Below are 21,888 nucleotides of genomic sequence, written 5' to 3' on the forward strand. Positions count from 1 at the left end.
CGAGTATCGGCCTCGAGTCGCAATAAAAGGACAAATGTTGGTAGATTTTGTTGCCAAGTTCACCAATTTCCCGGAAGAAGTTCCAAATGCACCCCAAGGAAAGCCTTGGAGGTCTACATCGACGACTCGTCCTATTGGGCTGGCGGGGGAGTAGGGGTACACATCATCTCCAATCAAGGAGAGGAGCACATCTATGCAATCAAGTTGGCCTTCAAAACAACAAACAATGAAGCTGAGTATGAAGCACTCTTGGCCGGAATGACAATTGCATAGTTACTAGGAGCTGAAGAAATAGAAGTGAGGGCAGATTCCCAAGTGGTTAGTTAGCCAGATACTAGGGCAATTTGCCACGATGGGGGAAAGGCTAAAGAAGTATATCCAGTTGGTCTGGAATGAGAATAACATTATCTTATATATATTATAATTTATATTATTATATATATTATCTATAAAAATTATCTATTATATGTTTTATAATATAAAACATATTATATATAATATTAAAAAGATAATTTAAAATATATATTAAATAGAACTGGTTTGGTTTCGTTCGGTTTTTCAATTCCCATAATAGGTTTCATACCGGTTTTTCCGATTTTTTTTTTACATCCTTACTCGCTCCAGCCCACTATCGCGCGGGACTCGAGCGAACTCACAAGTTGAACTTCGCTTGAGCCCGGGTTGAGTTTTGCTCAAGCGAATACTAGGATTTGTGTCTCGCTTGAGCAAACTCTCTATTTCTCGATTTTCTGCTCACAAATTAGGCTCCGCATACAACCTAACAATTTTCCACTTGGAAACTAGTTCTCCTCATGCCATCCATTGTTTCCAGCCCAAGCCCTACCACCTCTGCAGCTTACAGATCCCGTCTTTAAGCCAGAAGATGCATTGAAGTCGAGCTCGGCTTCAGTATTTTATCTACATTGCCCTTAGTCAGCACATCCACTTTGCAATTCATAACTCACATTACACTAGGAGTATCTGGTCTCAAACCGATCTGCGCTACCTCAGCCAACTTCCCCAAGCTTACATGAAAAACGATAAAGCCGACTCCCTTTAACTTCCTTATATGTTTTGCGTGATCAAACCTACCTATCACTGGACCTTGATGTTAAATACAAAGAGTTAGATCTCTTACCATGCAGTAAGACTAGCACACCCTTAGTGCTCTTCCAAGCACCTTTAGGGAATGCTATTGTATAATTGTTGTCATCAAGCAGTCCCACAGAAATCAAGATCTTCTTTAGAGTTGGAACGTGTCTGACTTGTAGTAAAGTCCACACGCCCTTGTTTGGAAGTGTGATGTGCACATCAGTCACTCCCACTACATCCAGTGTCTCTCCACCAGCCGCATACATCTTCTTAAGATCACCATCAATATAGTTTTGCATGATCTCTCGATGTGAGATGCTATGAAATGGAGCCCCTGAGTCCAACACCCAATCATCAATTTGACTATGCACTGCAACAGAGCATCATATATTTCTTTAGCCACTACATTCACTCTATCATCCTTGGAAATTTCTTGATTCTTGCAGTTTCTCTTGATATGACCTAGCTTGCCACAACTTCAGTACCTTTTCTACTGCCCAGATCTCGTCTTGCTCTTCCCTCTGCTCTTAGAGTGTGACCTGTCATGTCTTCTGCACCGATTGTCAACATTTAGGGCCGATCCTGAAACCGAGAACTCACCTGAGTCATTTCTACGTCCCTCTTCAGCAAGGATCATGTCACATGTGTCCTCATAATTTAGTTTCATCTTGCCATTTGAACTACTCACATCCATCCTCATGGCCTCCCATCTATTTGACGGTGTTGCCAACAAAATCAACTTTTCTTTCATCAATAAACTCAATCTCTATAGAAGACAGTTGAATTGTGATCGTATTGAATTCATTCAAGTGTTGGGTCACATACATACATTCTGACATCCTCAGATTGAACAACTTTTTCATCAGGTGCACTTTGTTATTCACCGACGGTTTTTCATATATATCTGACAAAGCCATCATGAGATTGGCCATGGTTCTGTCCTTGAAAACATTTTGTGCTACTATTCTCTGTTTTGGAGAAGGTCAGCCGACCAATCCCCAGAACCTATCAATCTAAAAAAGTCCACTCGGTATCATCCATGCTCTCTAGCTTTTTTCTCAATAGTGGAAGATGGAGCCTCTTCCCGTAGAGATAGTTCTCGATCTGCATATTTCAGTACCCAAAATCAATGTCATCGAACTTCTCGATCGAGGGTGCTTTCACTTTATCTCCAGTCAGCGTTCTCCTTCAAATCTGACCTTAACTCTTGATACAAATTGTTGTGAAAAACACACACACGATGGCAAACAAACTAAAGCAATCACATGACACATAATTTACGTGGTTCGGTAACTTGCCTACGTCTACAAACCTGCATAAATCTTATTGACTAGAGGAAATTATAATCACTCAATCTCAACTCACTCTCTCTAGAGCTTTTGCTCTCTCTCACATACTATGCACTCACTTAACTAATGTTCTCTCTAGAAAATATGTTGAAAATCGTGCATCATAAGTCACGTATTACATATTTATAGTAAATAGTGCTGAAAACTCTAATTCTAGAAAAAATACGTCTTTGGCTCGAGCAGTATGTCGAGCACGCCTCAAGCGAGTAGCCAATCAATATTGGCTTGAGCGGGGTATCGAGGGTGGCTCGAGCGAACATAGAGATTTGTGTCTCGCTCGAGCCAATTGCCATGTGAGACTCAAGCGAATTCACGAGTTGAGATTCGCTTGAGCGTTCACTCATCGGATGAGCTTCGCTAGAGCGAACTCACGGGTTTAGCTTCACTCGAGTGAAACTCCACCCACTCGATCGAACTCGCAGGTCGAGTTTCGCTCAAGCGCTAAGTCGAGTGACAGTTGAGCGAATTCTCTATTTCTCAATGTTCTGCTTGCAAACTAGGCTCCACAACAACTCAACATGAGGGGGAGTGTTAATCTATAAATTAAATAATAAAATTTACATATTCTCATTAACTTAAAGCTTTTAAAAAGAATAATGCTACTCATTATCCCAATTCTTATCATCCAATGATGTGACATTAGATGATAGGAGACTATTTATTATATTTCACTTGTGAACCTATCATCTAATGCCACATCATAAGATGATGAGAGGATGATGAAAAAATAAATGATGAATAAGTTTTTTCATATATATAGTTTACTTCTATATAACTTGCAAAACATACGTACAAATATATATGCACACCGCTAACGTGGTGGCTAGACATTGGTTTGGATTTGGAGATGAGTTGAAATGGTTTATAAATAGTAGAATAAAATATTTTTAGAATATTATTTTTAATATTATTATTATTTTGAGATTTGAAAAAATTGAATTATTTATTATATTTTGTGAGAAAATTTAGAAAAGTTGTAATGATGAGATGAGATGAGTTGAAGTGATTTTGAATCCAAACCACCCTCCAATACATGCGTGCCACACGTTCGATGCTAATACGTGATTATATACGAGTTGCTAAAGGAAAAGACAGATAGTTATAAGTATTTAATTTGTTTTTCCTTTTTTCATTAGTGTACTCTGATCTTGCTTGCTATGGATCACATATGCTAGTCATTGTCATTGATGGAGGCTTAGAGAGCAATGAAGGGATAAATGCTTTGTAAAAGTATATATGCATAAACTTATAATCATAGTTCTTATTCATCCCATTCAATGCGAATCATTGCTCGAATTCCCATATTATTTGTCATCATACGTAGTCATTTTTTTTTTCCTCTTTTTTTTTTTCAAGTTAGGTAGCAATATTGCTTGAGTCTGTGTACGTTCTCATGAATTTCTTTTTTTGATGGATGAATATATATATATATATACACACACATATATATACATAGTTATATCTAATTTTTGCCTAACAACCCACACAAGCAAAGACACAGTCATTGCCAATTTTGCCAAATCCTTATAAGGGTTGGGTTTGGCTTGATTTCCTATTGAAAATGCCATTTTTGAGGATTGGCTTGACCCTAGCTTAACCCTAGCTTGACCTTGGCTCGACTGTGGCTCGACCCTAGCTCAAGCAACCTTAGCTTAACACTTCACTCGAATGAAGCTTCAACCAGAGAATTTGCTCATTAGTTGCTCGGCAGTTAGGTTAAGATGGACACAACTCGAGAGTTCACTCAATACCCGCTCACACTCAGCTCGAGCGGTATGGCAACCCAAACGTTCGCTCAAGCGAATGTTCGTATTTCAGGGTCTGTGTCGTTTCAGTATAAATATGAATGTTTCTTTATTCATTTTGGACTTTTTCACCTTTGAGGCTAGCGAAAGTTTAAAGAGAGAAAGAGTGATCCTCTTGTGATATTTCCAAGAGTGTATTGATACTTTGTGAAGAAGATTTTGTAATTAATCTCTTGTAATCCATCTTTGTTGATAGTGAATTCATTGAGACCGACCTCGCCAGTCGACGTAGGCTTACATTGAGCTGAACCACTTAAATATTGGTGTTCTGTGTGTGAATGTTGTTATTTATTTCATTTGCTTCCGTTGTTATACTTCAAATTAGTCTTTGATAATCGGTTTATCCCACAAACTGGGTATCAGAGCGCAGGCTCTATGCGAAGTCTTGAGGGACGGCTATGGTAAAGTTTGAAGTGGAGAAATTCGACGGTCAGAACAATTTCAGTTTATGGTACATCAAAATGAAAGCTTTGCTGCGACTACAAGGTTTGTCAAAGGTATTGGATGGGAAGGTATCTTATGATTTCCCCGCACCAATAAGAGAAGATGAATAAAAGGCACACATTGCTATCTTGTTGTCATTATCAGATGGAGTTTTGAGGGAGGTTGCTGATGAGGAGACCATTGCTGGTGTTTGGGCTAAACTTGAAAATTTGTATATAAAGATATTCTCACCAACCGTTTGTATCTGAAACAACATTTATACACGCTCAAAATGAAGGAAGGTAATCCTATTGACATTGACATTAAGCTTGAAGATGAGGATCAAGCCTTAGTTGTTCTGTGTTCGTTGTCTATGTCATTTGACAACTTTGTGAATTCAATATTGCATGGTAGAGATATTATTTCCTTAGCATATATGAAATCTGTTTTGAGTTCTTAGTAATTGAGAATTAAAGTGAATTTGAAGAAGATGGATAATCAAATCAGTGGTTTGTTTGTTAAGGGTTCCTCTAGTAGGGATAGATCCAGTGAGAGCAGTTCAAAGAAGAACATAGGTAAATCAAGAGACAGTTCACAATCAAAGTTTAACAAGAAACATGTTAAATATCATTACTGTCATAAATTTGGTCATTACAAAAATGAGTGTCCTAAATTGAAAGACAAAGAGGAAGGCACTAGTTCCTCTAATGTTGTTAGCGTTGCTGATGAAAAGTCTAATAGCTTTTATACTGTCTTAGCAATTAGTAACTCAAATAGTCGCTATGGTGATAAGTGGGTCACAGACTCAGCTTGTACTTTTCATGTATCCCAAGATGGACTGGTTCACTACCTAGAAGCCAGTAAATGGTGGTTACGTTTTGATGGGAAATGATATATTGTGTAAAATTGCTGGGGTTAGTTTAGTTCGGTTGAGAAACCATCTGAACTTATCTCATCTCATCATTTCAATTTTTTTTTTAAATTTTCACACAAAATATAATAAACCATTCAACTTTTTAAAATTTCAATTCAATTTTTTCAAATATCAAAACAATAATTATATTAAAAGATAATTTCTAACAATATTTTATTCAACTTTTATTCAAAACCATCTCATCTCGTCTCACTATCCAAACGGGGGCTAAGATGTTTGATGGGATTGTCAGGACATTGTCTAGCATCTGACACATCCCGGGTTTGAAAAAAAAAATCTTATTTCTTTGGGTACTCTTGATTCTTTGGATTTTCGGTACATATGTGAAGGTAGAGCGATTAGAGTCAGTAAGAGCTCCATGATTGTAATAAAAGGGAATAAGACAGATGATCTTTATTTCCTTCAGGGCAGTACAGTGACAGGTGCAGCTACAATGTCTATTTCAAATGATCCAGTCTCAGACATTACCCGTATGTGATACATGCGTTTGAGTAATATGAGTGAAAATGAGATGTTTATTCTGAGTAAGCAGGGTTTATTGTGTGATCAGAAAATAGATAAACTTGAATTTTGTAAACATTGTGTATTTGGAAAATAGTGCAGGGTTCAATTTATTATAAGGGTTCACATAACTAAAAATACTGTGGACTATATTCATCCTGATCTCTGGGGTCCATCTTTTGTTCCATCGAAAGGTGGAGCTCAATATTTACTTACTTTTATTGATGATTACTCAAAGAAGGTTTGAGTTTACTTTCTGAAACAAAAGAGTGATGTATTTGCTAATTTTAAACAGTGAAAGATTTTGATTGAAAATCAGTCAGGCAAGAAGGTAAAACAACTTTGAACTAACAATGGTATGAAATTTTGCGGAGGTGATTTTGATGAAGTTTGCAAATATGAAGGCATTGTAAGGCACTGCACAATCAGCAAAATTGGGTAGCAGAATGGATGAATAGGACTCTATTGGAGAGAGCCCGCAGTATGCTTTCAAATGCCAGCTTGTCTAAAGATTTATGGGCTGAAACAGTCAACACAGCTTACTATTGGGTTAACCGCTCTCTAGCCACAACTATTGGTTTAAAAACTCCAAATGAGGTATGGTTTGGTACTCCCTCTGATTATTCAAATTTAAAAAATTTTGGTTATCCTGCATATTTCCATGTTAATGATTGAAAACTTGAGCAAGGGCAATGAATGATATATTCATTGGATATGCCAGTGGGGTGAAATTTCAGGTTATGGTGTAGTGATCATAAATTACTCAAGTTTGTAATTAGTAGGAATGTTGTATTTGATGAACAATCTACGATTAATCTGAAAAAGGAATTTACTGCGTCTACAGGTGAAGAACAGGGTAATGGCAAGAAGGTGAAGTTACAGGTTAAGGCTTCACAAGGGCGCATATTTATATTAAACGGCGCTGAAAACCCTAATTTTGGCAAAAATACATTTTTCGCTCAAGCGAAATGTCGAGCGCGCATCGAGCGAATAGCCAATCAACATTGGCTTGAGTGGGGCATCGAGTGTGGCTTGAGCGAACATTAGGGTTTGTGTCTTGCTCGATCCCACAGTCACTCGAGATTCGAGTGAACTCACGGGTCGAGCTTCGCTCGATCACTAGATCGAGTGACAGTCGAGCGGACTCTCTGTTTCTCGAAGTTTTGCTTGCAAACCAGGTTCCACAACAACCCAACATGAGAGAGAGTGTTAATTTATAAATTAAATAATAATATCTACGTATACCTATTAACTTAAAGCGATATGACGAATATATATTTTTTCATATATATAGTTTACTTCTATATAACTTGCAAAACATAGGTACAAATATATATGCACACCGCTAACGTGGTGGCTAGACATTAAAAATCAAACCATAACCTCCAATACATGCGTGCCACGCGTTCGACGCTAATATGTGATTATATACGAGTTGTTAATAAAGGAAAAGACAAATAGTTATAAGTATTTAATTTGTTTTTCCTTTTTCATTAGTGTAGTCTGATCTTGCTTGCTATAGATCATATATACTAGTCATTGCCATTGATGGAGGCTTAGAGAGCAATGAAGGGATAAATGCTTTGTATTAGTATATGTGCATAAACTTATAATCATCTTTCTTATTCATCCCATCCAATGCGAATCATTGCTCATATTCCCATATTATTTGTCATCATACGTAGTCATTTTTTCTTCCTTTTTTTTTTCAAGTTAGGTAGCAATATTGCTTGAGTCTATGTACGTTCTCATAAATCTCTTTTTTTGATGGATGAATATATATATATATATATATATATATATATATTTATATAACTATTATATATATAGTTATATCTTATTCTTACCTAACAGCCCACACAAGCAAAGATAGTCATTGCCAGTTATGCCAAATCATTATAGGTATCACACCATTTTAACAAGATAAAATCCCACCAATATTGCATATACTCTCTCTCTCTCTCTCTCTCTCTCTCTACATACCTTTTCTTGCAATCTAAGCCTTGTGTCCATTTATATCCCGAAAGCCCAATACACACAACTGTGGTCTGCGATCCTCATTCGCCGGAAGAACCCTGAAGAATGAGCTCAGTTTGCATATCAAACTGTGTCAACGACGCACGTGACCCTCGTGTTCCCGTCCGTGCCACATACGTGAACCTCTATAAGTGGCCGGAGTCCGACGCAGAGTTCGTCCGGTCGTTCAGCTCCGCCGAAGGCCGCAGGGGAATGCATGGCCATCCCAGAGTGGTGGACAGCATCTCGTGCAGGCAGATGTATCTGAGAAGCTACAAGTTCTCCAGGAAAGAGACTGTGCCGGAGAAGACGCAGAAATGCTTCGGGAGGTTGAGAGAGAAAATGTCTCCCGGAAAGAAGAGAAAGACTCAGGGGCTTAAAAGGAAGTGTTTGGTTTGGAGGAAAGTTAGGGAATTGTCGTGTGCCGCCTTGTTTAGGATCTTTCACAGGTTTTTGTCTTGCTCTGCTAGTGTAGACGTTATGGATGGAAAAGATTGACAACATAAGCTTTCTCTTCTTAATTCCTCTGTTTTTTATGCTCAGAACTACATTCACAAAAACAAAAAAACAAAGGGGGATGAATCTGGTGTTGTGTTCTTTTTTCTTTAGTTTTATGTTAAATTATGTTGAAGGGAAAATATTGCAATAGGGCATTGTGGCAAGAACAGTTCTTCTTTGTAAATCTGCATGTCCTGATCATCCTGCGGAGCTTACAAAAAAAACCATGTAATTTTGCTCTCCTTTTTTTTTTTTTTATTTCAGTGTGATTCTAAGCAATAATGTTTTGTATTTAGTAATGCTGTCGGTATTTTCAGTACTTCTTGTCCCTCTTTCTCCTACTCACGCATTATTACTCTCAAGTTACATCCATGAAGATCAAGGCCGAAAGGTATTTTTGTAGCTTTGTTTGTTGTTAACAGCAAGCGCAGGAATGCAAGGAAAAGTAAAGGTAGTACTTGTTGTACTAAGTTTCCACAGCTTTCCAAAGCTAAGGGACATTATAATCATGATAAATTAGAGGCGTGGTAGTTATATATAATTTTGGGTAGGGTTGGTTTTTATGTTGTTTGTGATATGTTCCATTCTTATGTTTTCAATTATGTCAAGTTAATTCGGTTTGACCTGAACTCGACGTGTGATATTTTAGAGGTGACAATTAAGAATTGATTTGTACAGTCTTTGAGTGTACAAGTTATCCTTTAAATAAATGGTAATATTAGTGTGCCATCTAACTTTGATCGCTGGGCGTGTCTAATATTACAAATTTTATTTTTTATTTTTCTCTTTACATTTTTTTAACATATTTAAATATTTTTAAAAAATAAATACAAATATACTAATAGTCATTTCTTTAATCAATAAGCAAAAAAAAAAAACTAAATATGTGAGCAATCAAAATGAGGGAATAAAATGAGGTGGCATAGTAGAATTATTCTTAAATTTACTTATCAAAAAAAGAATTATTCTTAAACAAAATAGGCAAAACATTATTTTTTCATAACGGGCTCTATTTTTTTTAACGAAAATGTGTAGAATTTATACATTCTAAAACTATATCTAACAATACTTGTGACAATTTTTATTACAATCAATGAATCCGATACAAATTGAATTCTTGATATAAAAACCTTAGTTATAGATAGAGATATAAACCTTTAATTTATTTTTCTTTTGTTTATGGTCCGTTGGACCGTTACTATGTTTTTTATTTAACTAACCCTCTCCTCTAACGTACTTTGACCGGGCAATATATTACGTAATTAATTAGAATTGACACAGCTGTATACTGAAACGCCAAGTAAATAAAATAAATAATTATGAGTGGAATGGTGACGAAAAAACGGGCAAAAAGGTCTCGCTGGGTAATCACGTTTTTTGTACGTTGACGTCGTGATTGCCGGTTACGATATGTGCTTAGAGGTTTAGGTATATTTTTGGTTCAAAATCGATGAGCTGCATATAACGTTGAATCAGTCAGCAATTACTGCATCATCCCATTTGGCTGAATCATCACAACAACTGCAATTATGTCTCAGTCTACGTCCCACAGACACTGTTTCGAGGATCAGTATATCTGTATGAAACTGTATGGAGTTCGAAATCCTCCTCATTTAAATAATATATATATATATATATAGATATATAAAATGAGTTATATAATATTTATTAAAAAGTTTCATAAACGGTATTATATATTTTAAAAATTGAGTTATTTTATTTTTGTGCTGATTTGAAGAGCACACAATTTATATCATTTAAATGGTAAAATTTAAAATTTATTTTTTAAATTAAATTATTCTATATAAGTATTTTACTAAATATACTTTACACACTGAATTGATTATAGAATTTTTCTTAGAAATTTAGACCCATCTCATATATTTATCTCTCTCGCTTTCTCCCTCATTTGAAAAGTTTTAAGTGAGAATAGTTTATGAAAAATGACAGTATGATTATCAAATATTCTTACCAAATATGCCAACTCATATATTTTTATTTTATTTTTTTAAAAATTTTTCTGAATAATTAAATAAGTGACTATTAGTAAATTTATATATATTTTTTATTTTTTTCTTAATGGTTAAGGATATTTAAAAAATACTTCAAGAAAAAAGAAAAAAAAAAACTCATTTGATAGACACATTTAGTAGTCACCTAGTATTATCCAAAGTTTATATATTTTTGTGCTTCTGAATTAACACATGCAGGATTCCTTACCGGTAAAATAGAAGGCAAATTGCCTTGGATTCTCTTTGCCAATAATAGAAGAGACCATAGACCAGAGAAAAGATTCTATTCTATGATGTATCTAAGAAATCTGTGTCCAATTGAAAAGTGAAACAACTTATTTGCACAATCTTTTATATACATTTTACATTTAGGTTCCATTTATATATATATATATATATGATCTCCTAAATTAAAATTAATACATGATATATATATATATATATATTAAAGCAACAGCTACTACTAAACTCTGCACCAAATACTGGACCAGACCAATTACTACTGTGACCCATTCAACATTTCTTTGCAATTTTCATCCTGTAAAGCCCACAGAGTGCATAGATTTTTTTTTTTTTTTAATAATAGGATGTCAGATAATAAAGTTCCGACTAATAACATACTTTATCAACTTCTATCCGGGAAACAAAAAATAAAAAAACCCAAAAAATCTTGAACTTTTGAATAAGATATATAAACTTCATACACGCTTTTTATACGAAAAATGTGACGTAATTTGATATGGAAGATAATATAATTTTAAACTTTTTTTTTTTTGATAAATCAAATTTTGTTATATGAATGTATGAATGATCGATTGAAGAAGCGTTCTCCACGCCGACCTGTTGGCAAAAGGACCCTCCCTAACATGTGCCACAAAAGGATAGAAGAAAAAACTGATCAGATTGGATGGGGAATGTTATTTGTGGTGTCAAATGCATGAACCGGATGGGCAAGAATGGGCGTGAAGTAAACAAGACAAAGATATAGCAATCATAACAGCCACCAAACCCACTGGTTTTGCTGAAACTTGCACTCTACGGAGATCATCAATACTCTTTGCTAAAACTTCTTTAGCTCCAATGGGACTCATGATCAACACCTTCAAGCATGGAAATTTGAGAACTGATATGATCATGACCCAGCAAATTCAAAGCACGCTGACAGTAACATGCATAAGTTGCTGTCGGGCCCAGGCAACTATTTATCATAAACAAATTGAATTTTACAGTTTCTTTCGTTTCAAGTTTCCCTTTGATAAGAGGGTCAAAACAAGGTGGAAAAGGAGGAAAAAGAACACATTTTCTTCTCCAGAGTGAGCTTAATAATTTCCATTTTCAGTTAGTTTTCATAGCATCAAATTTAACGTGGAAAAGGATTTCTGAATTTGAGTTCAATTAAATGTTCAATTAATGTTCAATTAATGTTCTAAAAGACTTATTCGAGTAGAATATATATAAGAAAGGTCTCGTTTGTTTTTACAACTCTTTTCATCTCATCTCATCTAATCATTACAATTTTATCAAATTTCTCCACAAAATAAAATAAAAAATGTAACTTTTTCAAATTCTAAAACAAAAATAATATTAAAAAAATATATTATAATAATATTTTATTTAACTTTTAATTTTAATCTCAATTAATCTTATTTGATTTGTGAAAACAAACAAAGCTTAATTCGTGTGTTTATCTCTTTTCAATTTGAAACCCTTAATTCCAGACAATAAACTTCAGATCGAGCTAGCTACTAGCTTCTGTTCTTCGAGTTGCTGGCCTTGAAATTACTTCTCTACATGCATTTTGTTGCAATAAACAAAAGTTGGCCGACCAAAATCTCGATGAAATAAAAGGTTACACTCGTTGAGTGGCTTGTAGTCATATTTCTTTGTAACGATCTGGCCAAAAATTTTAAAGTCGGAGTATTGTTAATTTTTATTGAACCTAAATTATCTTTGATAAGCCATCTTGGATAAGTCCATGAGTAATAAATTATTGAAATTGATTACGAGTTTTAATTAAGCTTAATAACTATGTTAAATCTCATTTATTATTTATTGAACGAGTTAGCTAGACTCCTTTTAGAATTTAAAGAGAGGTCATTAGAAATTTATTTCAATTTATAATCATTACTAATGAAGTCCCCTACGCAATCTCAGTCACTGCCAATCCTACATTGAATGAACTACTAGATCATGTTTTTAAATTCAAACTATCTTCTTGAATGATTGCGACTGAGTCCAACTTGAACTCGTTGGTACCCTATCTCAAATCTCTTTATAAATATTTTCCCTTCCATGTGTTATTTGAGAAAAATCATAAACCTTCGTAAGTGCAGCGACCGAACCCAAGATACCTAGTCCAGTATTGCGCGTGTCCAGGTTCACCATGCCAATAGGCGACTGCCTCATTCCTCTCACATCATCCCTCACGTTTTCTAGATCCTTCTCTCTCACGTTTGTTTTCTCTTAAACTCTCGGTTAATCTATTTCTATTTCTAGCTAGCATCGAACGCATTAAAGGAAAGTGGTCACGCCCCGCAAATATCGGATTAGCGCTACAAGATAAGTAACTTGATCATAAATTAGGATTAATATATGTTAGCTAGTTATATTATTATTATTTGTTAAACCCAAAATTTTAAAAGCCAATGTTTATGTTTCACTCATGTTATGATATCTGCAAACACGCCATTCGTCATAACCCATTAAAAAGGTTTCATTCTCCATATTATAGTTTTGTATGATTATGCATCTCACGTTGCATAAGAGACAAGTTTTCGTAAGATAAAGTGTAAGATACTGATCAGATAAATTAGATAGTCATTCAGATGCATGGTACCAATGCAATTAGGGTGAATGTGCAAGCCATAGACTCAAGTGTGGACCGTGCACAACCTTACATACATGATTAAGTGTGTTGGCCAGTCCGACAAGTCAGTTAAGTCAGATAATTTAGATCAATTAGGTTAGTCAATATACCAAGAATATTTTCAAGTCATGCATCTCATCAACATATTTATGAACAATCATGATTTTAATTCTCAACATGAAGATTTTTATGAAAACTTTATGTTATATGTTTATATTATGATGGGTTTTTTACCAAGTCATCGATTCATTTTAGTTTGTTTTTATGTTTTTAAACTACTCCAGATCAGAATATTTATGAAGGTAAAACTGTAGGACGAGACTTAGTCAAAGGAGGCGTGATAGTGGCCTAGATCGTGTACAGAAATTTTAAATTATGATTTTATGGCACAAATTTTGAAAAATTTTTAATAAATGTTTCTGCGCACTCCCCCTTAAAATCTCAATATTTTTAATAAAGAACGATTTTATAAAATTTTTGTATCTGGCACAATTATAAAAAAATATTTTAAAGTTAAGTTCAATAATAACATCCGAATTTTCTAAAAATAACTTTAATCATGACCATGGGAGCGGGTTGTTACATTTCTCCTTCTCAAAATCCATACTTAAAAAAAGAGTTCTATTTCGGATTCGTGATCATTAAACTACTCATTAAAAGATTAAAAATAAAAATAAAAATAAAGCTCTAGTGCTCCACTCTGTCCTGGGTGTGTGGCAATCATCATACGTATGAATTGCCACGGCCTTGTATTTTTTAACTCTTTATGCTTGACAGGTGAAATGAATTGTCTAATGAATACTATCTCAAAATGATAGCTTCTTCTACTGTAAATACAGGGCGCAGAGGGAAGGCCAAAGAACCAGCCCTAAGGACTTGGATCACTTGTTTTTCCTTGTCTATTTTCTGATCGTATACTGCATGGAATAGGATCCTCAAGCGAAAGGGATAATTGCATTTAGAATAAAAAATGGGATATTTTTTTTTGATCTTTTACCCTAACGAAATACAGTTAATTTCACATGTCCTATGCCATAAATGCAGTATACCCAGCCAAAAACCCAAAACAAAAGACATGGATTTGAAGCTGGAGGTACTGTCAACGAACCCTCCTCGACAATTAGCTGGAGAAGTCGATACAGGAGAGTTTTGAGTTCTTTCTTTATTTTGGATGAGACATCACCAGGCATTGTAGAACACTTCCAAACATCCTGTTTTATGAGTTCTGTTGAAAACAATGTACGCATTAAATAATTCCAAACTTTTAACATTTCTTAGAAGTGGATAGCAGCCAAAACCCAATCCAAAATACATGGAACCAGAGGAGCAACCAACAAAGCATTCACAGTTAGGGAAGAACCACCAGACTTTTTGGGTGAAATCAATTAAGCGAAAGAGTTTCCCTTTTTGTTATAGGCAAAAATAGGAGGGGGCGATCGGATATGGCTTCCCTATCTGGACATGATCATAATAGCATCTTACTTGTTGAGAATCGATAGGCCGATGCCGGACATAATATAGATTGATTCTGATGGCTAGTTGTAACAGATGATCAACATAGAAAAGACAAGAGATTCGTCCAAAACACAGAGAAAACTCTTAATAATATTGATTAATAGTAAAATTCAAAATTATTTTATGAAGCCCAAAAATCGGACTTAAATAGTTACAAAATTTGAAAATATAAAGATTTTTTCAAAAATGGAAAAATAGTGTATGAGAAATTAATACATAAATAAACAAAAATCCTACCAAATATTCGGTCAAAATCAAAATTAGAATCATTTCCAAACTTAAAACCAAATATTTACTAAAAAGACAAGAATGAGCATAAATATATGATTTGAGATGGAAGATATTAAGTTTTTCCTTCTATATTTATACAGATTCATCTTTTTAAGGTAGTACTTCAATACAATCAACATAGAATCTGAACCTAGATATCTCATATCAATTCAGGTTTGTATCATACTCCCTCAAGTCAGGTTTGAGCCATAGCTTTACGCCCCAACCCCATTAGGAAATTCAATGAAATTTTAGGTGACTAAAATCAATAGTATAAGGTGAATCCATTCTAACTATGTCTTGAAAGGCTATTATTCACCTCTTCACAACACGTGGCAACCAACCAACTAGGGATTCAGTTAAACGGGAAGACCTTGGACTATAAATGGGAAGGCCTTTTGTCGTTCCTTTCTTTTTCCCTTGCTGGACAAGGGCCGCCTGAACTTTTGTTTTAGAGCAAGAACCTTTTGAGTTTTGAGTCTAGTCCAAGGTCTTCTCGGTTTTTATGTGTTTCCTTCTTTTTCCCAGGACGGGCTTGAAATAACTCAAAAAAACACCATTTTGGGCTGGAAATCTTAAGTCTAGTGGGGAAGGAGAGTGGGTCAAATTCGTCTGAAACCCCAACCTCTGAAGAGAAAAATCTGGAAAGGTTTGCAAAAGAGGGCCACATTTAAATTACACTTTGTGGCATGAAAAAGATCTTAAACGAGTCGCTTTAAGCTTTGAAACGAACCAAAATAAAAGTGCTGACGGGGGCTTTCGAGCCCCGAATTTGAGGTGCATTAGACCTTTCCATTCTCCATGCAAGCTGCCCGCCACACGGTAACATTAAATCAAAATTTTGAGGCTAGATTTTCGTGTTCCTCGGATTTCGAAGGGTACCCTTCGAGATTTTTTTTTATTTATTCTGCCTCTAGATTTTGTTCTACCTTCCTTTGGGGTTTTGTCACACGTCTGCAATAGAGATAGGAAAGACCAAAGTCATAATAGGCTTGGATTGAGTAATAAGAATTAGTAGTTGAGTTTATTTATATGAGTCTAGTTGAGTCGGACCATAACCCATTTATTGTTAGTTATATTTTGATTGGGTTTTATGTTACCGTTGGAGTAAGTGGCATGTGGCCCAAGAGAGAAGTCATATATATAGTAGAATGAGGAACTTGTGAGAGCATCCAGAATCATTAATAAAAATGTTTTCTTATTTTCTTTTATCTCTTACTCATGGAGGTTAGGTCAATCTCGAATTTGACAATTTTCTTTATATTTTCTCTTATACTTTCTAGTTATCCAAACACTACCTATTAGGTGTGTGTGTTACAAGTGGTATCCAGAGTCAGTCTTTTCTTGACATCGGTTTTATCGATTAGTGAAAATGGAAAATATTATCTCATCTTTACTCAATATCAAAAAGCTACCGGAACAAAATTTTCAACACTTTGATGTTCTCCATCAATATTTGAAGGATTTTCGTGAGAGCCACAACAAATACACCATGTATTTCAACAGTCTTTGGACGAATTTGTTAACAACTTTGAGAATTTAACCTATTTGGAGCAGGTTGGTACGATGCAAGAGAAAGAAGACGAAGAACATGCAATAAAAAATTCCTTGTCCGAGGGCATCTTTGAACAAAGCTACCTCTCTAAGATCCCGGGTAGTGACGATCCCTCTGCTAATCACCACCAAATGCCTCATTTGTTATCTGAAACAACTCAGGTAGCAGCCAAACGACATCGTCCCCAGTCCCTCCAAACAAACATTCGATAGAGGTTGATGCTGGACAAATTTTAAGCTACCGAAAATTCAAAGCAAAAGCAAAAATGGGAATCAATGAAGAATTTCTGGACGACAAGGTCAAGCAGATGAGAGATCTGTTCTCGAGATTCTCCTTCACCACCATTTGGAAAATTCAAACCCAAGCTTCAAGTTCAGATTCTCAGATTTTGAATTTTGACCTTGGAGGAGTCACCACCATTTGTTTATTCACAAGCTCCTAACTACGAAAAAGCAACCATTTCGCAGAAACGATAATACCAACACGATCATTATATTCCATTCCCAAGTCCAATTCCAATTCTATTCTATTCGAAACAAGGTCAATGTCCGCGACGCCCACTTCTGCTTCACCTCAGTTTGGAGTGAAGCCATCTGAGGAAGCTCCTTTCAGCAATTGTTAAGAGGGAAGAATTGAGAGAAATATTGGACTGAATTGATTTATTTCGTATTAAGCTTTACCAATAAATAGTAGTACAATGAACTAGCAAAGGAAATATATATACAAGGAAAGTGGACTAATTTGATTTAGTCCTAAAAATAAGCTAATTACAAGAATTGTGGAAGTCTTGATTCGGTGCATATATGGAAAGGAGAGATCTGTCAATACTCCCTCTCAAGTTGGCGCATGGAGGTCCGTAATGCCCAACTTGCGCGAAAAATGATGAAAAAGCTCCTGTCCTAAAGCTTTGGTGAAGATATCCGCAATTTGCTCATGTGAAGAAGTGTGGACAGCTTTGAGGAGGCCCGAGCGGATTTTGTCACGAATGATATGACAATCAATCTCAATGTGTTTGGTGCGCTCATGAAACACGGGATTGTGTGCAATATACAGTGCTGATTGATTGTCACAATGTAAAGTAAAAGACTTGGGATGAGAGACACCAAGATTAGTGAGAAGCTGTTTTAACCAAGTGAGTTCACAGGTTGTGACGGCCATAGCTCGATATTCAGCTTCAGCCGAAGAACGGGAAACTGTGCTCTGTTTCTTGGTGCGCCATGAAATCGGACTGGTACCTAACTGAATGAAGTAGCCAGTGGTGGAGTGGCGAGTGATGGGACAGCTGGCCCAATCAGAATCTGTATAGGCTGAAACATGTGTACTGTTAGATGAAGGGAAGAAGATACCTTGGCCGGGACAGCCTTTGAGGTAGCGGAGAACTCTGGTAGCAGTAGTCATGTGGGGAACCCGAGGAGCATGCATGAATTGACTGAGTGTGTTGATGGCATAAACAATGTCTGGTCTGGTGATGGTCAGATAGATGAGACGACCAACAAGGCGACGGTAAAGGCCTGGATCAGGAAGGAGATCACCATCTTGAGTAGTAAGCTTCAAATGTTGTTCCATAGGAAAAGGAGCAGTCTGTGCACCAAGTTGTCCACTGTCTGAGAGAATGTCGAGGGCATATTTACGTTGATTAAGAAAGATGCCTGTGGGAGAGCGAGCAACTTCAAGTCCAAGGAAGTACTTCAGGGAACCAAGGTCCTTTGTCTTGAAATGAGTGGAGAGAATTTTCTTGAAAATCTCAATTTGAGAAAGGTCGTTACCAGCTACTAAGATGTCATCAACATAAACAAGAACAAGGACGATACTGGTGGAAGTGGTGAGAGTGAACAAAGAATGATCTGCCTGAGATGAATGAAAACCTGCATCAAGAAGCACAGAGGTTAGTTTAAAAAACCAATTCCGGGAGGCTTGTTTGAGGCCATAGAGGGATTTTCGGAGACGACAGACGCGAGTCTCCCCCTTAGGACAATATCCAGGTGGTGGGGTCATGTAGACTTCTTCATCAAGATCGTCATGCAAAAAAGCGTTGTTGACGTCGAGCTGATGGATAATCCAATTTTTGGTAGCTGCAATTGCCAATAAGCAGCGGACCGTGGTCATTTTGGCGACCGGAGCAAAAGTCTCATGGTAATCAAGGCCTTCAACCTAAGTGTATCCTTTGGCAACAAGCCGAGCTTTGTACCTCTTGATGGATCCGTCGGCTTTGAGTTTGGTTTTAAAAATCCATTTGCACCCAATGGGTTTCTTACCAGGAGGAAGAGGCTCAAGAGTCCAGGTGGAATTAGCCTCTAAAGCACGAAGCTCAACAGTCATGGCCTCACGCCAGTGGGAGTGGCGAATAGCATCAGTATAGCAAGAGGGTTCAATACAAGATGTAAGAGCATTCAAATAAGTAATATGTGAGGGAGAAAAACAGGAATATGAAAGAAAAGCAGATAAAGGATGAACAGTACCTGAAGCCGACGAAGCAGGTGTAGATGTCGTGGGCTCTGCATGTAAAGTGGGACAAATATAGTCGTGAAGGTAAGCAGGTCTAGTAATAGTGCGATGAGGGCGAGAAGCTGAGGGAGAGGGATTGGGCAAGGGCATGGGGGACGGAGAATCAGAAGGGACATGAGAGTTAGAAGAAACAGGAGAGACAGGAGGGTTAAGAGAGTCAGAAGAGACAGGAGAGTCAAGAGATATAATAGGTTGAGGGACGGGAAGAGGAACAATAGGAGCGGAAAGAGATGGAGTCTCATGAAGGTCTTGGAAAGGGAACGTTTGTTCGTGGAAGGTGACATCTCGGGAGTAGAAGGTGGATTGAGTTTGGAGGTTGTAAAGCTTGTAGGCTTTATGTGTGCTAGGATAGCCAAGGAAGACACATTTAGTGGCACGGGGTGAGAACTTGTCGCGATGAGTGCTGAGAGTTTGAGCATAACAAAGACAACCGAATACACAAAGATGATCATAGTTGGGAGTTTTATTGAATAGAATTTCAAAAGGAGATTTATTTTGGAGAGTCCGGCTAGGAGTGCCGTTGATGAGATAGGTTGTAGTGAGGACACAATCACCCCAAAAAGATAGAGGTAAGTGTGCTTAAAAACGAAGACTGCGGGCAACATTTAGAAGGTGCTGGTGTTTACGCTCCGCAATGCCATTTTGTTGGGGAGTTTTAACACAGGTACGTTCATGAATGATACCGTATGTGTGTAGGTATGTTTGAAATTGATGTGAAAGAAATTCTTGTCCATTATCAGTTCTAATAATTTTGACGGTGGTGTTAAATTGATTGTGGACAAGAGCGAAAAAGTGCATTAAATGGGTGTAAGCCTCAGATTTAAAACGCATAAGATATACCCATGTTGTACGAGAAAAATCATCAACAATAGTGAGAAAATAATGAGCACCACATAAGGATGCCGTGCGATAACCACCCCAAATATCACAAAAAATGCGATTAAAACGAGAATCACTTTTATTTGCATAAGATGAAAACGGTAATCTTGTGTGTTTAGAACGAGCACAAATATCACATTTAGAAAGATTACAAGGAGAATTAAAAATACTGGGAATATTAAAACTGGAGGGATGACCTAGACGTTGATGCCATAGAGTCTTATTTGCAGTGGTTTGAGCAGCAAAAATGACGGTGGGTTCGGGGCGGTACATGTAAAGCCCATTGCATAGATTACCCGCTCCAATCGGCTTCATCGATGGAGAGTCCAGAAATAAACAAGAATTAGAGGAAAATGTTATAAGGCTAGAATTATGAATGGCAATTTGGGAACTGAGAGTAAGTTGAAGGATAATAGTGGAACATAAAAAACATTTTGTAATGTGAGAGAAGGAGAGAGCTGACAAGAACCTAGCCCTTCGGCTGGGATATCTTGTCCTGTAGGAAGCCGAATATGATGCAGATGGGTAAGGGGCTTCAAATTGGCAAAAGCTTTCCGTTGGCGACAGATATGGTGGCTCGCACCACTGTCCACTACCCAATGAAGGCGCCGATTGAAGGAAAAATCAGAGGGGGAGAAGAGGTTACCAGCAAAAGGGGTGGAAGATGGGTCAATCGAAGCTGTCGGTGGTGCGAGGAGATTGAGCAGCTTCTGGTACAACTCGGGAGGAAGAGAAACGAGGTTCGCAGTCGACGGTGGAGGGAGGGAAACAAGGTTGGCAGTCCATGGAGGTGGCCCTAAGATGGACGACCGCGATTTGTTGGTGCCGGGCTCTCGGCCTGGGGGGTACCCGATGAGGGTCCAACAACGGTCACACGTGTGGCCATCTTTGCCGCATGCGGTGCACTTCAGAGGAGGCCTTGGGCGAGCAGCGGTGCGGGTAGCCATGGCCATTGTTTCGGATGCTGAGGGTTGGAGGTTGAGGAGCCTCTGTTGCTCTTCTTGAAACAGGATGGAGAAGACTTTGCCGATGGTGGGAAGTGGATCCATGGCCAGAATTTGGGTGCGAAGAGGAGCAAAAGAATCGTTGAGCCCAAGGAGAAATTGGAAAACACGTTCATCATCAACCTGTCGTTGCATGTCTTTGAGGTCAGTTGCGGTTTGGAGATGGCTAAGTTCATCCCACAACTGTTTGATTTGGTTGAAATAATCATGGACAGAGTTTGTGGTTTGGTGCAGGGAGGAGAGGGCTCGTTTGAGGTGATAGATGCGGGCATTGTTTCCATGGCAGAAACGGGAAGAGAGGTCGAGCTAGACAGCACGGGGATCGGTATGATATTCGAGGGAATTGGCGAGGGAAGGGCTGATGGAGTTGAGGATCTAGGTAAGAACCATATCCTTCGTTTGATTCCACTGAGTATATTCAGGTTTAGTGGTTTCAGGGGGTATGAGGGTGCCATCGACAAAGCCAAGTTTATTCTTGGCATTGAGGGCTCTGGTCATGGCTTTTTGCCATTTTGGATAGTTGTCACCTGTGAGGAGGCCATTAAGGAGAATTAAACTTGGAGAATCTGAGGGGTGAAGAAGATAAGAGGAGGGGATGGGTGGGGTACTGGTGTCGGCCATAGCAGAATGGCTGGATCTTTGATGTTAGGCTGATACCATGTTA

At 37.3% G+C, this 21,888-nt stretch overlaps 1 protein-coding gene across 1 annotated transcript; it reads left to right on the forward strand.

Annotated features, from left to right (window-relative positions):
• Positions 1-7,974: 7,974 nt before the first annotated feature.
• LOC109021595 lies at positions 7,975-9,239 on the forward strand. Its single transcript, XM_019004250.2, has one exon. It carries the CDS (start codon positions 8,187-8,189, stop codon positions 8,616-8,618), a length of 432 nt encoding a protein of 143 aa, XP_018859795.1. The 5' UTR covers positions 7,975-8,186; the 3' UTR covers positions 8,619-9,239.
• Positions 9,240-21,888: the final 12,649 nt, after the last annotated feature.

This window comes from Juglans regia, chromosome 3 (assembly GCF_001411555.2).
Source record: "Juglans regia cultivar Chandler chromosome 3, Walnut 2.0, whole genome shotgun sequence".
Taxonomy (NCBI): domain Eukaryota; kingdom Viridiplantae; phylum Streptophyta; class Magnoliopsida; order Fagales; family Juglandaceae; genus Juglans; species Juglans regia.